At 39.7% G+C, this 16670-nt stretch overlaps 1 protein-coding gene across 1 annotated transcript; it reads left to right on the top strand.

The window, feature by feature from the left end:
* The first annotated feature begins 1617 nt into the window (after nt 1–1617).
* Nucleotides 1618–15597, top strand: LOC149148658 (uncharacterized). The gene is made up of 3 exons (XM_089442245.1): nt 1618–4465; nt 14685–15163; nt 15316–15597. Exons 1-3 carry the CDS (start codon nt 1618–1620, stop codon nt 15595–15597), a joined length of 3609 nt encoding a protein of 1202 aa, XP_089298371.1.
* Nucleotides 15598–16670: the final 1073 nt, after the last annotated feature.

Below are 16670 nucleotides of genomic sequence, written 5' to 3'. Positions count from 1 at the left end.
CGTCACCTGCTTTAAAAAATTCTACTATTATATCTGATTCTTGTATTGGGGGGCTTTCTGGGTTGAACTACTGTAATGATGTGATGAAAAAAATTGATAATCTATCTATTGAGTCAGACTCCATAAATCTGAGTGGTGAGGATTTCCCCCCTTTGGGGACCGGGGCTAGGCCATCCACTGTAGCCCGGCACTATAACCTGAGATCTTCATGCAAGAAGCCGGTTGTCTCGAATGAGATTATGGAACCGGTAGGGCGTTTAAGGTTTGAGACCCCAAATCGCATCTCAAAGAAGAGCAGAGGGAGAAAATCAAATCTTTCTAAAACCCAAGAAAAAGCAATTTTTGATGTTTCTGATGGGAAGCAGATGACAATTCCTGGGGCGCTTAGAGCAGCAAAACCCCCTGAGACGGTTATTAAATGATCTGTCTTTCATGGAATTGTAGGGGTTTAGCTAGTAAACCTAAAAAACTAGCTCTTAAAGAACTCATTTCTCGCTGTAACCCTGACATAGTTTTCCTCCAGGAGACCCTAGGCAAAAGTATTGAAATTGAAGCATCTCTCTGTTCCCTATTTCCGGGATGGGATTTCATGGCTGTGGATGCCTCAGGACACTCGGGAGGCATTGCTACAGGGTTTAAAAAAGGAAAGCTGAAAGTGTTAACTTCATGGGGACTTCCAAATGCGTTGGGTTTGGAGGTTGTGTCTCCTGACTTTGATATCCCATTGACAGTTGTAAATGTCTATGGGCCATGCCTGGGAAGGGCTATGTTCTGGAATGAGTTCCTCTCAAAAAGATTGATTCATGACAAGAATCTCATCATAGGAGGAGATCTAAATTTTTCTATGGGGACATCTGAAGCATGGGGTCCGCTTGCAAGGGAGGATCCCTTGACTGATTTCTTCTCAAATGCCCTTTTGTCTCATCAGCTGATTGATGTAAACATTATAAAAGCCAAACCAACCTAGAGGAACAGAAGGACTGGGGAGCATAGAATTGCTAAAAGGTTGGATAGGTTTCTCATCAGCGAAAGGTTGGCATCTCTGGTTCCGTTGTTCAGGCAGTGGGTTGGGGAAGGTGGGAATTCAGATCATTTTCCCATTCTCCTTGAGTTCTCAAAACCCCCCTTACGCCAGCCGCGCCCTTCAAATTCAATGCTCATTGGCTCCAGGAGGACTCTTACATAAAGCTTTTCAATGAAACCTGGAGACATCCGAGGCCTGAGTATGGGGGGAGCAAAGCTGGGAGGTTCATGGAAAACTTAAAAAGACTTAAGAAAGCAACCATTGAATGGGCCTCAGATAGAAGGAGAAAACAATCTGAAGACTTAGTTAGCATCGATGAATCTCTGAAGGTCCTTGAAGACCCAGAATCTGATGCCTATGCATCGCCGGAATCAAAAGAGAAAATCCTGGAGTTGGAAAAGAAAAGGGCGAAGATTTTATTGGATAAAGAAGAAGAGTGGAGATTGAAAAGCAGAGCTATATGGTTGAAAGCAGGGGATGAAAATACTAAATTTTTTCACAATTATGCAAAAGGGAGGAGGAATGCAAATACTATTTGGAAGCTGAGGGACTCGGAAGGTAGGGAGGCATCCTCGTTTGAGGATCTGTCTACTATGGGGAAAGATCACTTTCAGGCCCTTTTTTCTGATCCAGGGGGTATTTATTTACCTGAAATCATCAGAACTGCACAGGCTTTTCCTCGGTTTGTGGAGGAGGAGGAGGCTGAAGATCTCTTTAGAGAGGTATCAAAAGAGGAGGTTGAGAGTGTTTTAAAGTCCATGGCAAAAGACAAGAGCCCAGGACCGGATGGATGGACTGTAGAACTCTATACTCACTTTTTTGAATCCATTGGGTCAGAACTTACTGAGGTGGTGGAGGAGTCTAGAATTAAAGGCGAAATATTTGGGCCGTTTAATGCAACTTTCATTGCTCTAATTCCAAAAAAAGAAGATCCTGACTCCTTCGAAGATTTCAGGCCTATTTCTCTGTGCAATACCATCTACAAGATTATAGCAAAGATTATTGCGGTTCGCTTGAAGCCTATTCTATCCTGCTATATTTCAAAGGAACAATTTGGGTTCCTGAATGGGCGGCAGATTCATGAAGCCATCGGGGTAGCACAAGAAACCATTCACAGTCTCAGGCAGGCAAACAAGAAAGGGGCAGTGCTCAAAATAGACCTTTCCAAAGCTTATGATCGAGTCAGCTGGACATATCTCAAGATGCTCTTGACTCACCATGGTTTCCAAGTGGGCTTCATTAGATGGATTATGGGGTGCATCACCAATGTAAACTTTGCTGTACTGATAAATGGAGCTGCTTCCCAATTTTTCAAGAGTCAAAGAGGACTTCGCCAAGGATGCCCATTATCCCCTCTGCTCTTTCTTCTTGCGGCTGAAGGTCTAAGCAGACTTATCTCAAAGGCTAAAAATTCAGGTTTGATCAAAGGTTTGGAAGTTGCTGTTAACTTGTTCATTACACATCTGCTTTTCGTTGATGACATTCTGCTGTTCTCAAATGGGAATATATCTGAAATATTAGAAATAAAGACTATTCTTGATCTGTTCCTGAAAGCTACAGGGCTTAAAATAAATGACAGAAAGTCTCAACTAATATTTGAGGGCTTTAGTAGGCAAGAGGAGATCTCAATTGTGGCCCATCTACCCTTTGGAACATGCAATATGGAGCAGCCCTTTAAATACCTGGGGTTTTGGCTCAAGCCAACATCCTACAGAAAGCAGGATTGGAACTGGTTAGTAGCAAAGATTGAACAAAAAATTTCCCATTGGAGCTTCAAGTGGCTGTCGAGGGCAGGTAGGCTAACTCTGGTGAATTCAGTACTGCAGGCCATTCCAGTTTTCTGGGCAGCCTTGACTTGGATTCCCAAAGGAACTCTCCACAAAATAAGACAGCTAAGCAACAGATTTCTTTGGTCAGGGTCCAAGGAGGAGTCCGTTCTCCCTTGGGTGGCGTGGGATAAGATCGCAAGGCCAAAAGATTGGGGAGGATGGGGGTTGAAAAATCTTGTCGATTTTAGTCAAGCTTTAGCAGCCAAATCAGGATGGCGAATCATTACTATGGAGAATCTTTGGACTAAGGTGGTAAAAAAGAAATACGTTGATCCCACTCCGCTTGAAGACTGGATAAGAAGGCCTAATAAGAAAGGGAGGAACTGTTCAGTCATCTGGAAAGCCACTTCGGAGGCTTTTAAGATAATTGAACAAGGGCTGGCATGGCGGGTCGGGAATGGAGAAAGTTTGAGGATTGGAAGAGACCCGTGGGTTGGTTGCAGCGAGGATTATGCCCTATCCCCTGGATTGCTTACTCATCTGGATGACTTAGGTATGAGGTGCTTAAGTCAGATTGCTTGTATGGAGCAGTCTTCTATTTGGGGTCAGGCTTGGAAGACTGAAGATGAAATAGGGCTAAATGTCATTTGGAGGAATGATTGGCAGCGGTTTATTCAGGAGTTGAAAAGGTCAAATGTCAGAATAAAGGATAGGCCAGATTCTCTTGTCTGGGCACATGCTGAAACAGGATTCTACTCCCCAAAGGCTGGGTATAATTTCTTGATGAAGAATAAAGGATGGAATCCTCCTGTTTGGTGGTCCAAACCTTTGTTTAAGTTAAAATGCCCAAAAAAATCTAGAATTTTTTTCTGGTGTGCCTTAAACCATAAGATTCCTACCTGGGAAGTTCTCCAAGCGCGCTTCAAACAGGGCCCTGGAAGATGCCCTTTGTGCTTCGCGGATGTAGAAACCATTGATCATCTTTTTCTGCTATGTCCGTTTACAAAACAGATTTGGCTAGAAGCAGAAAGGCTCCTTAATGTAAAACTAAGATGGGAAGGGGTCAGTATGAATGCCGCCTGGGAATTCTGGTGGAACCATTTTCAGGGGAGGAATTTGAGAAATCTGCCCCCTATTATCTGCTGGGGTGTTTGGCTTGCTAGGAATCGTAGTATCTTCAGAGAAAAGTTGACACCCGTGGCAGCAGTGGCCATTCAAAGTACCGCCATCCTTGACAGCATTCCTGTGGATGAGGATCATGACAATCATAATCAGAGGAAAGCACCCAATATTAGGGAGGGGATCCCGTGGGCTTTTTTTGACGGTGCCGCTCAAAATAATATCACGGGTGCTGGGATATGCATTCACTTAGATAATTCACACTCTCTCAAGGCTTCAGTAGGAATTGGAATGGGCTCAAATAATTTCGCTGAGCTCTCTGCTTTAAAACTTCTGCTCTGTTGGCTTATTCAAAAAAATATCCTCACTATTCAGATTTATGGAGACTCTATGAATGTTATAAACTGGGTTGTTGGGAAATTCAGATGCCAGAATTATATGTTGTTGCCTCTTTTAGAAGAAATACTATCATTAAAGCAGCAGTTTAATGTTTTTTCCATTGAACACATATACAGGGAATTCAATGAGGTTGCAGATGGGCTTTCTAAGGCAGGTCTTCAACAAAATTTGGGCTCGTGGAGAATAACCGAGCAGATCCAGGATCAGATCCGTGTGTCGGATCATCCTCCACATGCATAGCTGTTTCTCTTTTTATGCTATATGTACTAGATGTTCTGTCTTCCATCGAAAATCTGGTGGCATATGTTTTTTATTTTCGTTTGCTACTGTACACCTTCTGATACTATGTTGCTCTGGGTTTTTAGAGCTTTTTGCGGATATTTCTATATCGGTATGGGATCAGCTGGGTTGTTTTCCTCTTGAAAGGAGGCCCAGTTGGATTCCGGATTTCTGAACATGTTTTTCCTTTGGGTTCGGCAGTCTAGGCCGAGAGCTTGTGCACTTTTTTGAGCAGCTCGGTATAGGGGTGCTGATGATCCTCTCTAGAGGAGGCTGGCCTTTTATTAGGCAGAACACTTCAGAATGTTAACTCATCTGCTTGTAACTTTTTTACTTCTTATAAAAAAGTTCGCTTTTTTCTTTGGAAAAAAATTCTTTGACCAAATTGCTTTAATAAGGATGCTATGGGGATGAATATGGTATTCAAGGGTGTGAATAATGTTTTGGATTCCCTTCCAAATGAGTTTCATGACATGGATGTTAATGAGTGTTTCTAGCAATCTCTGTGCACAAAAGAAATCCACAATAGTGAACTCGATTGAAGGGTGTAGAAAATCAGTGGTGTGTGATGCTATCATCACCAAGGAAGTTGCTAGCAAGGTTTTGAAAACAATTGTTCCAGCTTTTTTGAAGCTGAACAAGCCCAATAACATAAGTGTTTCATTAGCTAGTGTAATGGGAGGCTTCAATGCTCACACATCCAATATTTCCTACTATATTTATTGTAACTAATCTATATATTGGTTCCATTTTCTAATCTCTATTAGTCTAACAAAATTCTAACACATATTAGTTGTCAATTCACAACAACTTGTGATTATGATGACAATTTAAGTAAATATGATTGTAATGTTCATGATGGTATGTATGAATTGTCCTCCCCACATTTCCCATAAATAATTATAACCTTGAATGGGATAACACTTGTCTACCATGATCATCTCAAAATGATCCCACAAATGAAAATTTACCATGTCTGTCACATCACTTCACACTATTTCATAAATGACCCCTTCTTCAATTTTGTGTTGGTTGTCCTTCAAGACCTTGAACTTGTAGACCTCTCCGAGTTATCTTGTCCTTCCTTTGTCACAAAAGAAAGACTTCAATAATTCCTTAAGTACATGGATGGACAATGTACCTCTAGAAACAAGGAGGTTGTAGATCCATCAAACTAGGGTAATATACACTTTAGAAGGGGATAAGCTCCATGGGATATGTGATAAGACCTCATTTGTAGGAATTCGAGTACATCCTTAACAGAGAACGGAAAATTTCACGACAGAAGCCTCTATAAGTGGAAGCTTTGAAATTATTTTTATTTTTTTTGTAGTTTTAAGGGCCATCGCACTTGTCCAAAGGGGTTTTGGATTGATAGTGATTAGTGCTCTGTTAAGACATTCCTTGATGTGAAGTCATTGGTTCAGATGGGGGTGATATATTGGACATGATGAATATGTAGGGCCATAGCACTTGAAGTGAAAGCAACATGGGTTGACCAATGTTTTTCCTTTTGATGCAACGCGTGTCATCCCACTGTTTGAACGTCACATCACACTTTCTGAACTAAGAGAAGTGCTATGGGGCCTTAAATTAGGATTTTTAGCCAATAGAATGCATAATTCTTGGAACTTCTGGAAAGAGTATGCTTTTGCATTTGTAAGGAATGATTACAAGGTGTGAATGAATATGATTGATCCAAATTTAAGTTCACTTGTTTGAATGTGACAAAATAAGTAGACTCCAAAATCAACTAAGATATTTTTATTGAAAATGGTTGTCACAACTACAACAACTACAACGAGATGAGAGTTTGAGACAAAGGCATTGATATTTAATGAAATTTAATATTAAAAAAAAACATTATATGAACCATTGAAACTCCCATAACATTGAGATTAAAAGAAAATAATACATTCCCCATATATCAATTACATATACAATCAAATTAGAAATAAACTCCCTTGATCTATTAATAAAGAGATAAAAATATGATAGTGAATTGTACACACCAAAACCCATCTTCTATTAATATACAATCAAATTAGAAATAAGCTCTCTTTATCTATTAATAAACAGAAAAATATGATAGTGAATTGTACACACCAAACCTCATCTCCGGCGCATTCGAATTAATTACTTTTTTCAGGGCAGAAAATTAATTACTTTTATAACCTTTTCTTGAACGAAGGCATTATTTAGTAATTTCAGTTTGCAAAGTTAGATCGCGTAATCATAATTTCAAATTTGCAATGTTGGGATCGTGTAACCATGAGTCTTCCATATCTCAGACCTACGTGTAGGTGTTGGGATTGTATAATCATAATGCTCTTAGATTTTGAATATTTAAAATGTGACGTTGGATTCACAAAAACAAGGGCACTGGTTGTCTATAAGCTCCTCCAGCAATTAAATTTAATTGGATTACCAATGTGACGAAGATTTAGGCATTGGCATATTCACTGAAAATCTCCATCTTCTTCATACAAATACCTACCCAGTTTGCACTGCCAATACTCTCAAATTCCTCAAAATCTAGAATTCCGCCATTGCGATATACTCTTAAATTCTCCCTGAATACAAAATCGACATTTTGTTGAATTTGTAATTTCAACGCAGCCGTACCAATGCCCAAACCGCTCAGCAAAACCGCCTTTCAATTTCGGACCACCTTCCAGCGTAAAGTTGTTTCCGTACTCTCGAGCCCGATGCAATAAAATTTGGGCATGCGTCCCACCCCATACGTCAGCCTACGTAACATTTCGGGACATAAAGCTCTGCAGCAAACTGGCTCCCGAAATCCTTGTCCATCGTCCAATCCGCCTCATCAACCTCCGCCGTCGATTGTTCCAAGATGCATACGAGCCTGCAGTAAATGTTGCGTGGAGTAAAACTTAAGTTTCGTTGACCATATCTTTTATTAATGAATTGTCATATGCGTAGGTAGATATTTATGTTTTTTTTACGGCACTTAATGTTTCTTTTATGCTGGAGGTATGGGCAAGTCAACCATGTTTTTAAAAAATATCCTTTTGTATATGTTTAGTGTGTTCATTTTAGATAGAACGAGCAAAATGAAAAGAGCTCGCGGGTTGTAATGTTTTTGTTGGGCATCGTAAAACGAAGGTGCAGCAAAAAGAAAACTATGTATTAATGCACAACAGTGCATAAAGAAAATGGTGGAGCGCATGTATTTTCCAGGAGTTGAACTCTGTTGATTTTTGCAAGAGGAAATGCACAGCAGTGCGGGGAGTGAAGCAGTCATATAATGTTTTTGAGCTTCATATGTAACTTTTTTTACAGCAGTATGTAAAAGAAGGTTTTTACACCGGTAAGTAAAATGTTTTCACAGCAGTGAATGTAAATGAGAATTTTACCCAGCAGTGTAAATTCTCAGGTGGAGACAAAGTCTTGTTAAATGTATTTTTGGGTGAATCCCTCTCAGCAAAGAGGATGAATATGTATCAGTCATTTTGTTTTAATGAATAGAAATCTTTTTATGGTGGTGTAATACTCTGTCCTCAGTCATTTTTTTTTAAAGCTTCCCTGTGCACAAAAGATCCTGGAAAGGTAGAAACAGAGCATTGTCTCTGTGTGTGTGTTCAGTTTTTGTTTGTTTTTGGGATTTTATCAAAAAAAATCCCCAACAGTGGTATTAGAGCAGGATTAGGCTCTTTGAAAGTATTCAAGAAGCTGAAGGGAGGAGTCTTTTGTTGCAGCAGTAAATCTTCTCCAGCAGAGTGAAGACACAGTCAACAAAAGATTCAGGTATTCTTCAAAGTTTTCTTTTTGTTACTACTGAAGAGACAGTCAGTGTTTTCAATACACAGTCAAGGAATGGCTAGCACAAGCACTAGCATGGGTATGTTTAACACCCAGCTCCCACAGTTTAATGGAAAAAACTATGACTATTGGGCAATAACTATGAAAGCCTTGTTTGCCTCTCAAGATTTATGGGAAATAGTTGAAGATGGTTTTGAAGAACCAGCAGATGAAAATGAGTTCAATGCATTAACTCAGGGAGAGAAGGATCTGCTGAAGAGCAATAGGAAGAAGGATTCAAAAGCCCGTGTGTTGTTATATCTAGCAGTAGACCAGAGTGTGTTTCCAAGGTTAGCAGCAGCTAAGACAGCAAATGAAGCATGGCAAACCCTCAAGACAGCCTATCAAGGCATGGAGAGAGTGAAGATAGCAAAACTACAATTGCTGAGAAAAGATTTTGAGAATCTGAACATGAAGGAGTCAGATAATATTGACTCATTCTTCACACATGTGATTGGTTTGGTCACACAGATGAGGACTCATGGAGAAACCATTGAAGAAAGGAGGATTGTGGAGAAAATATTGAGGGTCTTACCCTCAAAGTTTGATGCAATTGTCACCACCATTGAAGAGACAAAGGATCTCTCAAACTTTTTAGTTGATGAGCTTCATACATCACTGATAACACATGAGCAGAGGTTGAGTAGAAATGAAAACTCATCTCTAGAGCAAGCCTTCAAGACCCAGATGTCCTTTGGAAAAGGAAGAGGTCAAGGCAGAGGAAACAAGAGAGGAAGAGGCAGAAGCCAGAACAGAGGTGGAAGGAACAACCTAGCAAATGCTCAAGGAAGAGGCAGCAATCCAAATCAGAACCAAGGCCAAGGCAGCAGCCAACAAAGAGGACAACATCATGCTCAAGGACAAAGGTATGAAAAATCCAATGTCCAATGCTATTATTGTAAAAAATATGGGCATTATGCCAGTGAATGTAGGAAGAAGCAGCATGATATGAACAATAGATCAAATGCAAATGTCACTAGAGAAAACAACAGTCAAGATAATGTGTTGTTAGCTTGTAACATGGCTGAAACAAACAGTGAAGACATACGGTTTTTAGACTCAGGTTGCAGCAACCATATGATAGGAAACATAGCCCTCTTTTCTGCTCTAGATCAGAATATGAAATCAGATGTCACACTAGGAACTGATAGTAAAATCTCTGTTATGGGAAAAGGGGAGGTAAAAATATTTACAAAGCAAGGAGAAAGGAAAACCATAGCAGATGTCTACTATGTCCCTGGAATGAGATGTAACCTCTTGAGTATTGGACAGCTTGTCCATAAGGGGTACAATGTTTTCTTTAAAAATGATGTATGCACCATCATGGATATAGCACCCAGCAAACGATGCATTGCTGAAGTAAAAATGACAAGGAACAGGATGTTCCTTCTCCGGATCAGGGCAGATTTGAAAAACAAGAATGTAATTGCAGCAGTTATCCAAGAGGCTTTCCAAAGCGTGCCAATGGATGAAAATTGGTTGTGGCACTTGAGATTTGGACATCTCAATTTTGGAGGTCTAAATTTGTTGAGTAGGAAAGGAATGGTAAGAGGGCTACCATTGATAGAGAAACCGGACAGCCTTTGTGAAGGTTGCATTTTGGGGAAACAACATAGAGAAAGTTTTCCATCAGGTAAAAGCATAAGGGCAAAGGCACCCTTAGAGATCATCCACTCAGATTTATGTGGACCGATGCAAGCTCCATCATTAGCAGGCAGCCAATATTTCCTAACATTCATTGATGATTTTACAAGAAAAACTTGGGTATATTTCCTTAAAAACAAAAGTGAAGTGTTTGAAAAATTCCGAAATTTCAAAGCACTTGTGGAAAACCAAAGCGGGCTGCACATTAAAGTTTTGAGAACTGATAGAGGAGGTGAGTATATCTCCAAGGAATTCCTACGATTTTGCAGAGAAAATGGAATTCACAAACAGTTTACAGCTAGGTACACCCCACAGCAAAATGGAGTTGCTGAAAGGAAGAATAGGACCATCATGGATATGGCGAGGAGCATGTTGAAGGCAAAGCATTTGCCAAATGATTATTGGGCTGAAGCTGTACATTGTGCAGTTTACATTTTGAATAGGTGTCCTAAAAAGCGGTGTTGAACAAAGTGCTGGAAGAAGCATGGAGTGGGAGAAAGCAAGGAGTCACCCACATGAGAGTTTTTGGATGTGTGGCCTATGCACACATACCAGATCAGCTAAGGAGGAAGTTGGACAGCAAAGGGGAGAAATGCATTTTCATTGGATACAGTGAGGAATCCAAAGCTTACAGGTTGTATATTCCATCCACCAAGAAGTTTTTTGTCAGCAGAGATGTTCAATTCATTGAAGAGGAAGCTTGGGATGGAAGCATAGAGAAAACAGTGAATGTTAAAAACTGTTTGTCTCATGATGAAGATGATGAGGAGGTGGTTGAAATGCATCCCCAAACAGCAGCGCCAACACAAGGACAGCAAGGGACACCATTGAGGATAAATGAGAGTGCTTCTCCAAGCACACCACAAGGAGGAAATTCAAGTGCGTCTTCAAGCACTTGCACACCAAATGAAAGAGGTAAGAAATTTAGAAATCTAAGTGATATTTATGATGAAGGAATGAATTCCTTATTTGCCTTGTATTGTCATGTTGATGATCCTATTCATTTCGAGGATGCAATTAAAGATAGGAAATGGATAGAAGCTATGGATGAAGAGATGAATGCCATAGAGAGAAACAAAACATGGGATTTGGTTGAGCTACCAAAAGGTAAAGAAGTCATTGGAGTCAAATGGGTTTACAAGACTAAGAGCAATGCTGAAGGTAAAATAGAAAGACACAAGGCAAGGCTGGTTGTCAAAGGGTACAAGCAGCAGTATGGAAGAGATTATGAGGAGACTTTCGCCCCGGTTGCAAGAATGGAAACCGTGAGAGCAGTGCTGTCCATAGCAGCTCAAAACAAATGGAAAGTCTACCAAATGGACGTGAAGTCAGCATTCCTAAATGGAGTGTTAAAGGAAGAGGTTTATGTTGAACAGCCTCTAGGCTATGAGAAGAAAGGTGAAGAGCATAAAGTGTGCAAATTGAAGAAAGCTCTTTATGGGCTGAAGCAAGCGCCAAGAGCATGGTACAGCAGGATAGATTCTTATCTATTAGATAATGAATTTGACAAGTGTGAGGGAGAACCCACAGTCTACATCAAAGAAAAAGATGGTAAAATTTTAATTGTTGTGTTGTATGTTGATGATGTTATTTTCACAGGTAATGATGATCAGCTCATTGAGAATTTTAAATCAGTCATGAAAGAGGAATTTGAAATGACTGACATGGGTTTCTTGAGATACTTCTTAGGCATAGAAGTAGATCAAAATGAAAAAGGAATTTTTATCTCACAAGCAAGATATGTAAATCAAGTATTGAGCAGATTTAACATGCAAGAATGCAAAGCAGCGATCACTCCCACAGTAATGGGATTAAAACTTAGCAGAGAGGACAGCAGCAAGGATTTTGATCCTAGTTTGTACAAGAGTATTGTTGGCAGCCTTATGTATTTAACAGCTACTAGGCCTGACATTATGTTTGCTGTTAGTTTAATTTCCAGATTCATGGAGAGGCCAAAGGAGGCACATTGGCATACAGCAAAAAGAATTTTGAGGTATGTCAAAGGTACCAAAATGTTTGGAATTTTATATAATGTCTCAGAACATTCAGATTTGGTTGGATACACTGATAGTGATTGGGCTGGAAGTGTAGATGATCGGAAAAGCACTTCCGGTTATGTTTTTCATATGGGTTCAGGAGCCATTTCATGGGCTTCTAAGAAGCAGTCCATTGTAGCATTGTCTACAGCAGAGGCTGAATATGTGGTAGCTACAGCAGCAGCATGTCAAGCTGTTTGGATGAGAAGAATGTTGAGGAGCTTAGGCCAAGAGCAGGCAAAAGCAATAGTGATCTTTTGTGACAATAGCTCAGCTATTGCATTGTCAAAGAATTCAGTGTTTCATAAGAGAACGAAACACATTGATACAAGGTTTCACTACATCAGAGAATTGGTGAACAACGGAGAAATTATCCTAGAACATTGCAAGACTCAAGAACAGGTTGCAAACATTTTGACAAAGCCTTTGGATCAGAAAAGCTTTGAATTTTTGAGGAAGTGTCTGGGTATGACCGAATGCCCAGCAGTTGAAATTAAAGGGGAGTGTTGAATTTGTAATTTCAACGCAGCCGTACCAACGCCCAAACCGCTCAGCAAAACCGCCTTTCAATTTCGGACCGCCTTCGAGCGTAAAGTTGTTTTCGTACTCTCGAGCCCGATGCAATAAAATTTGGGCACGCGTCCCTCCCCATACGTCAGCCTACGTAACATTTCGGGACATAAAGCTCTGCAGCAAACTGGCTCCCGAAATCCTTGTCCATCGTCCGATCCGCCTCATCAACCTCCGCCGTCGATTGTTCCAAGATGCATACGAGCCTGCAGTAAATGTTGCGTGGAGTAAAACTTAAGTTTCGTTGACCATATCTTTTATTAATGAATTGTCATATGCGTAGGTAGATATTTATGTTTTTTTTACGGCACTTAATGTTTCTTTTATGCTGGAGGTATGGGCAAGTCAACCATGTTTTAAAAAAAAATCCTTTTGTATATGTTTAGTGTGTGTGTTCATTTTAGAAAGAACGAGCCAAATGAAAAGAGCTCGCGGGTTGTAATGTTTTTTTTGTTGGGCATCGTAAAACGAAGGTGCAGCAAAAAGAAAACTATGTATTAATGCAGAGCAGTGCATAAAGAAAATGGTGGAGCGCATGTATTTTCCAGGAGTTGAACTCTGTTGATTTTTGCAAGAGGAAATGCACAGCAGTGCGGGGAGTGAAGCAGTCATATAATGTTTTTGAGCTTCATATGTAATTTTTTTTACAGCAGTATGTAAAAGAAGGTTTTTACACCGGTAAGTAAAATGTTTTCACAGCAGTGAATGTAAATGAGAATTTTACCCAGCAGTGTAAATTCTCAGTGGAGACAAAGTCTTGTTAAATGTATTTTTGGGTGAATCCCTCTCAGCAAAGAAGATGAATATGTATCAGTGATTTTGTTCTAATGAATAGAAATCTTTTTATGGTGGTGTAATACTCTGTCCTCAGTCATTTCTTTTTAAAGTTTTCCTGTGCACAAAAGATCCTGGAAAGGTAGAAACAGAGCATTGTCTCTGTGTGTGTTCAGTTTTTGTTTGTTTTTGGGATTTTATCAAAAAAAATCCCCAACACATTTTTGTGCACAGTTTGTTATATTTTCTAAATTTCATGTTGAGATTGCCATTTTTGGAAATTTGATAGTTTATGCGCAACAGAAAGGATGGAAGTATTATTACTATTAACTCTTCGAGTAGGATGCGTATAGAATTCTGTAAATGGCCGTGGCGTGTTCTCTCTGAAAATTTGAATACCTGGCGGGAGCCTGCAAATGCCGTCGCAGAAGGGAAATCATTAAGAATTTTAATTGGAATTGAATGAAGTGACTGTTATATAGATTATAATCGATATCTTCAGAACCATCCATAAATATCAAAGCCAGAACAGTAAGGAGGTACAGAGTTGAGAGAAGCAGAATAAGATTAAGCTATGGATTGCTCCGTCTGGCGAGCTAGCCCAAAATTAAAGCTGTAAGAAATCTTGAACAGTTTCTTTTTCACGTTTTCTCCGGTTTGAACGTTACGATCTTTCAGCAAAAAATGAACAAAATCGACCTGACGATTTTTGTGAAGAATTAAGTTCAAACTCAGAGAATTATTAGAACAGTGTTACATATGAATAGGAAAAGATATGAAAAATATTTGTTTCGGCATCTTATTTCTGTGTTCCAGTATGTAGCCTGGGCTTATCATGTCTGCCGGAACTTCGGCCATTATTTAAGTTTATTTAGTTTTAGTTTTATGTGTTAAAATACTACATTTCTCTGATGACGTCTTCTAAGTTATTCGGCTTGTTAAGTCATGTAATCTTTTCTGGTTTTCTTCTTCCATGTTTCTTTTTCGCAGTAGGGATGTATTCTTTACCTTAGCTGTATATTATTTTGTCTTGAACGTTTTCTTAAATGATTTTGTGCTTCGTTCTGAATCTTGATTTGCAGTGTTTTGCAGGAAACAATGTGCATATGCCTGAATTTAGTCAGGAAAATCCGCCTACGGGACTCAACAAGTAACGAAATCAAAAGTTCTTACATTTGCCTGCACATACAGCATTTTAAGTCTGTTTCTTTTGAAATAAGACATCGAATTCATGGACACAATTTGCAGGATCGACGTCAAATGCTTCGGTAGGGCAGCCTAAGGAGATTTCCATCGTGGATTTAGACAAAAAGTACTCAAAAGTTTTCAGAAAGAGCACATGCGGCTCTAGTCTTGCAAGGCGGATCCTTGAACCAAACCAGGAAGCCATTGGACAATTCCTCCAATTCACTGAACAAAGCGACATTTACAACAATCTCCTGGCAGATTACTTCAATACCAGCGCAGATTCCTCCAATCTTTGCTGCATTCTTTTGGAAAGCATTGAGCAAGCGAGATTGAGTTATAACCGCAGCGTCCAGCTTATTGTGGAAATTGTGCGTATTTCAGGAAAATTCACAGAAGATCAACATAATTTTATAATTCAGGAGTTTATGCTTTTTGTCGAACTTGAAAATCCATTCGCCTCTTCGGCAGCACAGCCTTTCCAGAATATCCGAGAACAATCCGAAGATTCGATGAGCCAACTGGAGCTTAATCGGGAAAAGGTTAGTGAAAGTCTTCAATTTTTCATATGGTCTCTTCAGTTTGAAAACACCTGAACTTGTTTAAAGATTTTCCCGGAACCATGCAAACCTCGTAAAGGATTTATGTACCTCTAAATGTGATTTTTCTTTTCCTTCCAACTACAAACTCACAGCTTGATGCAGCAGCTAAGGAAACGTACATACTTAACAAAGATCTGGATACTCTGAGCCGGCTTGTGATGCGGCTGCAGGATGAGGGCGAGCACAATAAAGATATGATGAGATTTTGCTTGCAGAGGAAGGATGACAGACTGCCTGTAGAAGATGTTGTGAAGATATTGAAAAGAAATGCTAGCACTTTTAGACAACGGTTGGCCGACTTGGAAGAGTATGTTTGCTTTTGTTTTATAAGCATTAACAGATCCAGAAGCATTGTGATTAAAAATTCTAATTAAAGTCACCAAACACGAGTCGTGAATAGCAGTCAGAAAAAATACTGGTGAATGATTGTGTGTCAAATTTAGTGCTGAATAACCGTAAGATTTGAGCCTTTAACAATGTTGGTAAGAAGTTTCTGTCAGTGGCAACTTTGTTATAGGTTGAAATATGTAACTTTTATTTGTCTCAGTGTTATCGAGGGTTGTTATATCTAGATGTGTCCAAAATAATTTACCTTAACACTAAATGTATTTATTTGTAATCTTATTTGGTGTGGGAAAAAATATTGTGTGGAATATCAAAAATCAAATTGGTTATGGGAGCCTGAGGGTCTAATCCTTGGCCCTTGGCCCCTCTCGGCTGAGGGAAATAACATAGTATATTTGTATTGTTTTTTAGTTTTTTTTGGTTTGTCCATCGATTCTTGTTGTGTTGATTTGAGAGGAATTAAGTTATGCGACTGCATGTAAATAGCTTGTTGTTTGGAGAGGTCGTTGAGCCAGTTTTAAGTCGTATGATTGTGACTGATTTCGACATATCGCCATTCCATCCTTCACGGAGAAATTAGACGCTGCAGAGGGATGTAAGCGAGGTGTATGCTTACATAAACGAAGTTTTTAGCCATGGTATGGACATTGGAAATTGCTGGAAATCGGAAATTGCTGAAGATCGAGGCAGAAAGAGCTTCTTCATGGTAGCGAAGCAGTGGAGGACTGCGTGCGTGTTGTGTTTTTTTATCGATTTTGATTCTGTCGAGAACAGACACGATTGGTGCCCATTCAAAGTTTTCGTTGCTGCATTTGGGGTGCTTACCAAGACTTTCACAGACTCTTTGTTGCTGCAAATTTCAAATACTTTTGCAGATAAAGCAAAAAGCATCGCTGAAATCGGTGTCCAGATCAGAGGAGAGAAATGGACAAAGATCCTGAGGAACTCCAGATCCTCGGTGTTGGGTATTTTTGATGGGAGAAAATACCAAAACCATACAAACAGACATCACAGAGCCAATGCTCTGTTTCCTTTGTTCTAGGACCTTTGCACAGGGAAACTATTAAAACAGAATGACTCATAACAGTCCATTACACAGCCA

The sequence above is a fragment of the Pinus tabuliformis genome, chromosome 9, assembly GCF_031772625.1.
Source record: "Pinus tabuliformis cultivar Carrire ecotype Pingquan chromosome 9, CPIR1, whole genome shotgun sequence".
NCBI classification, from domain to species: Eukaryota; Viridiplantae; Streptophyta; class Pinopsida; order Pinales; family Pinaceae; genus Pinus; species Pinus tabuliformis.
This window is presented reverse-complemented; position numbering and strand designations above follow the sequence as displayed.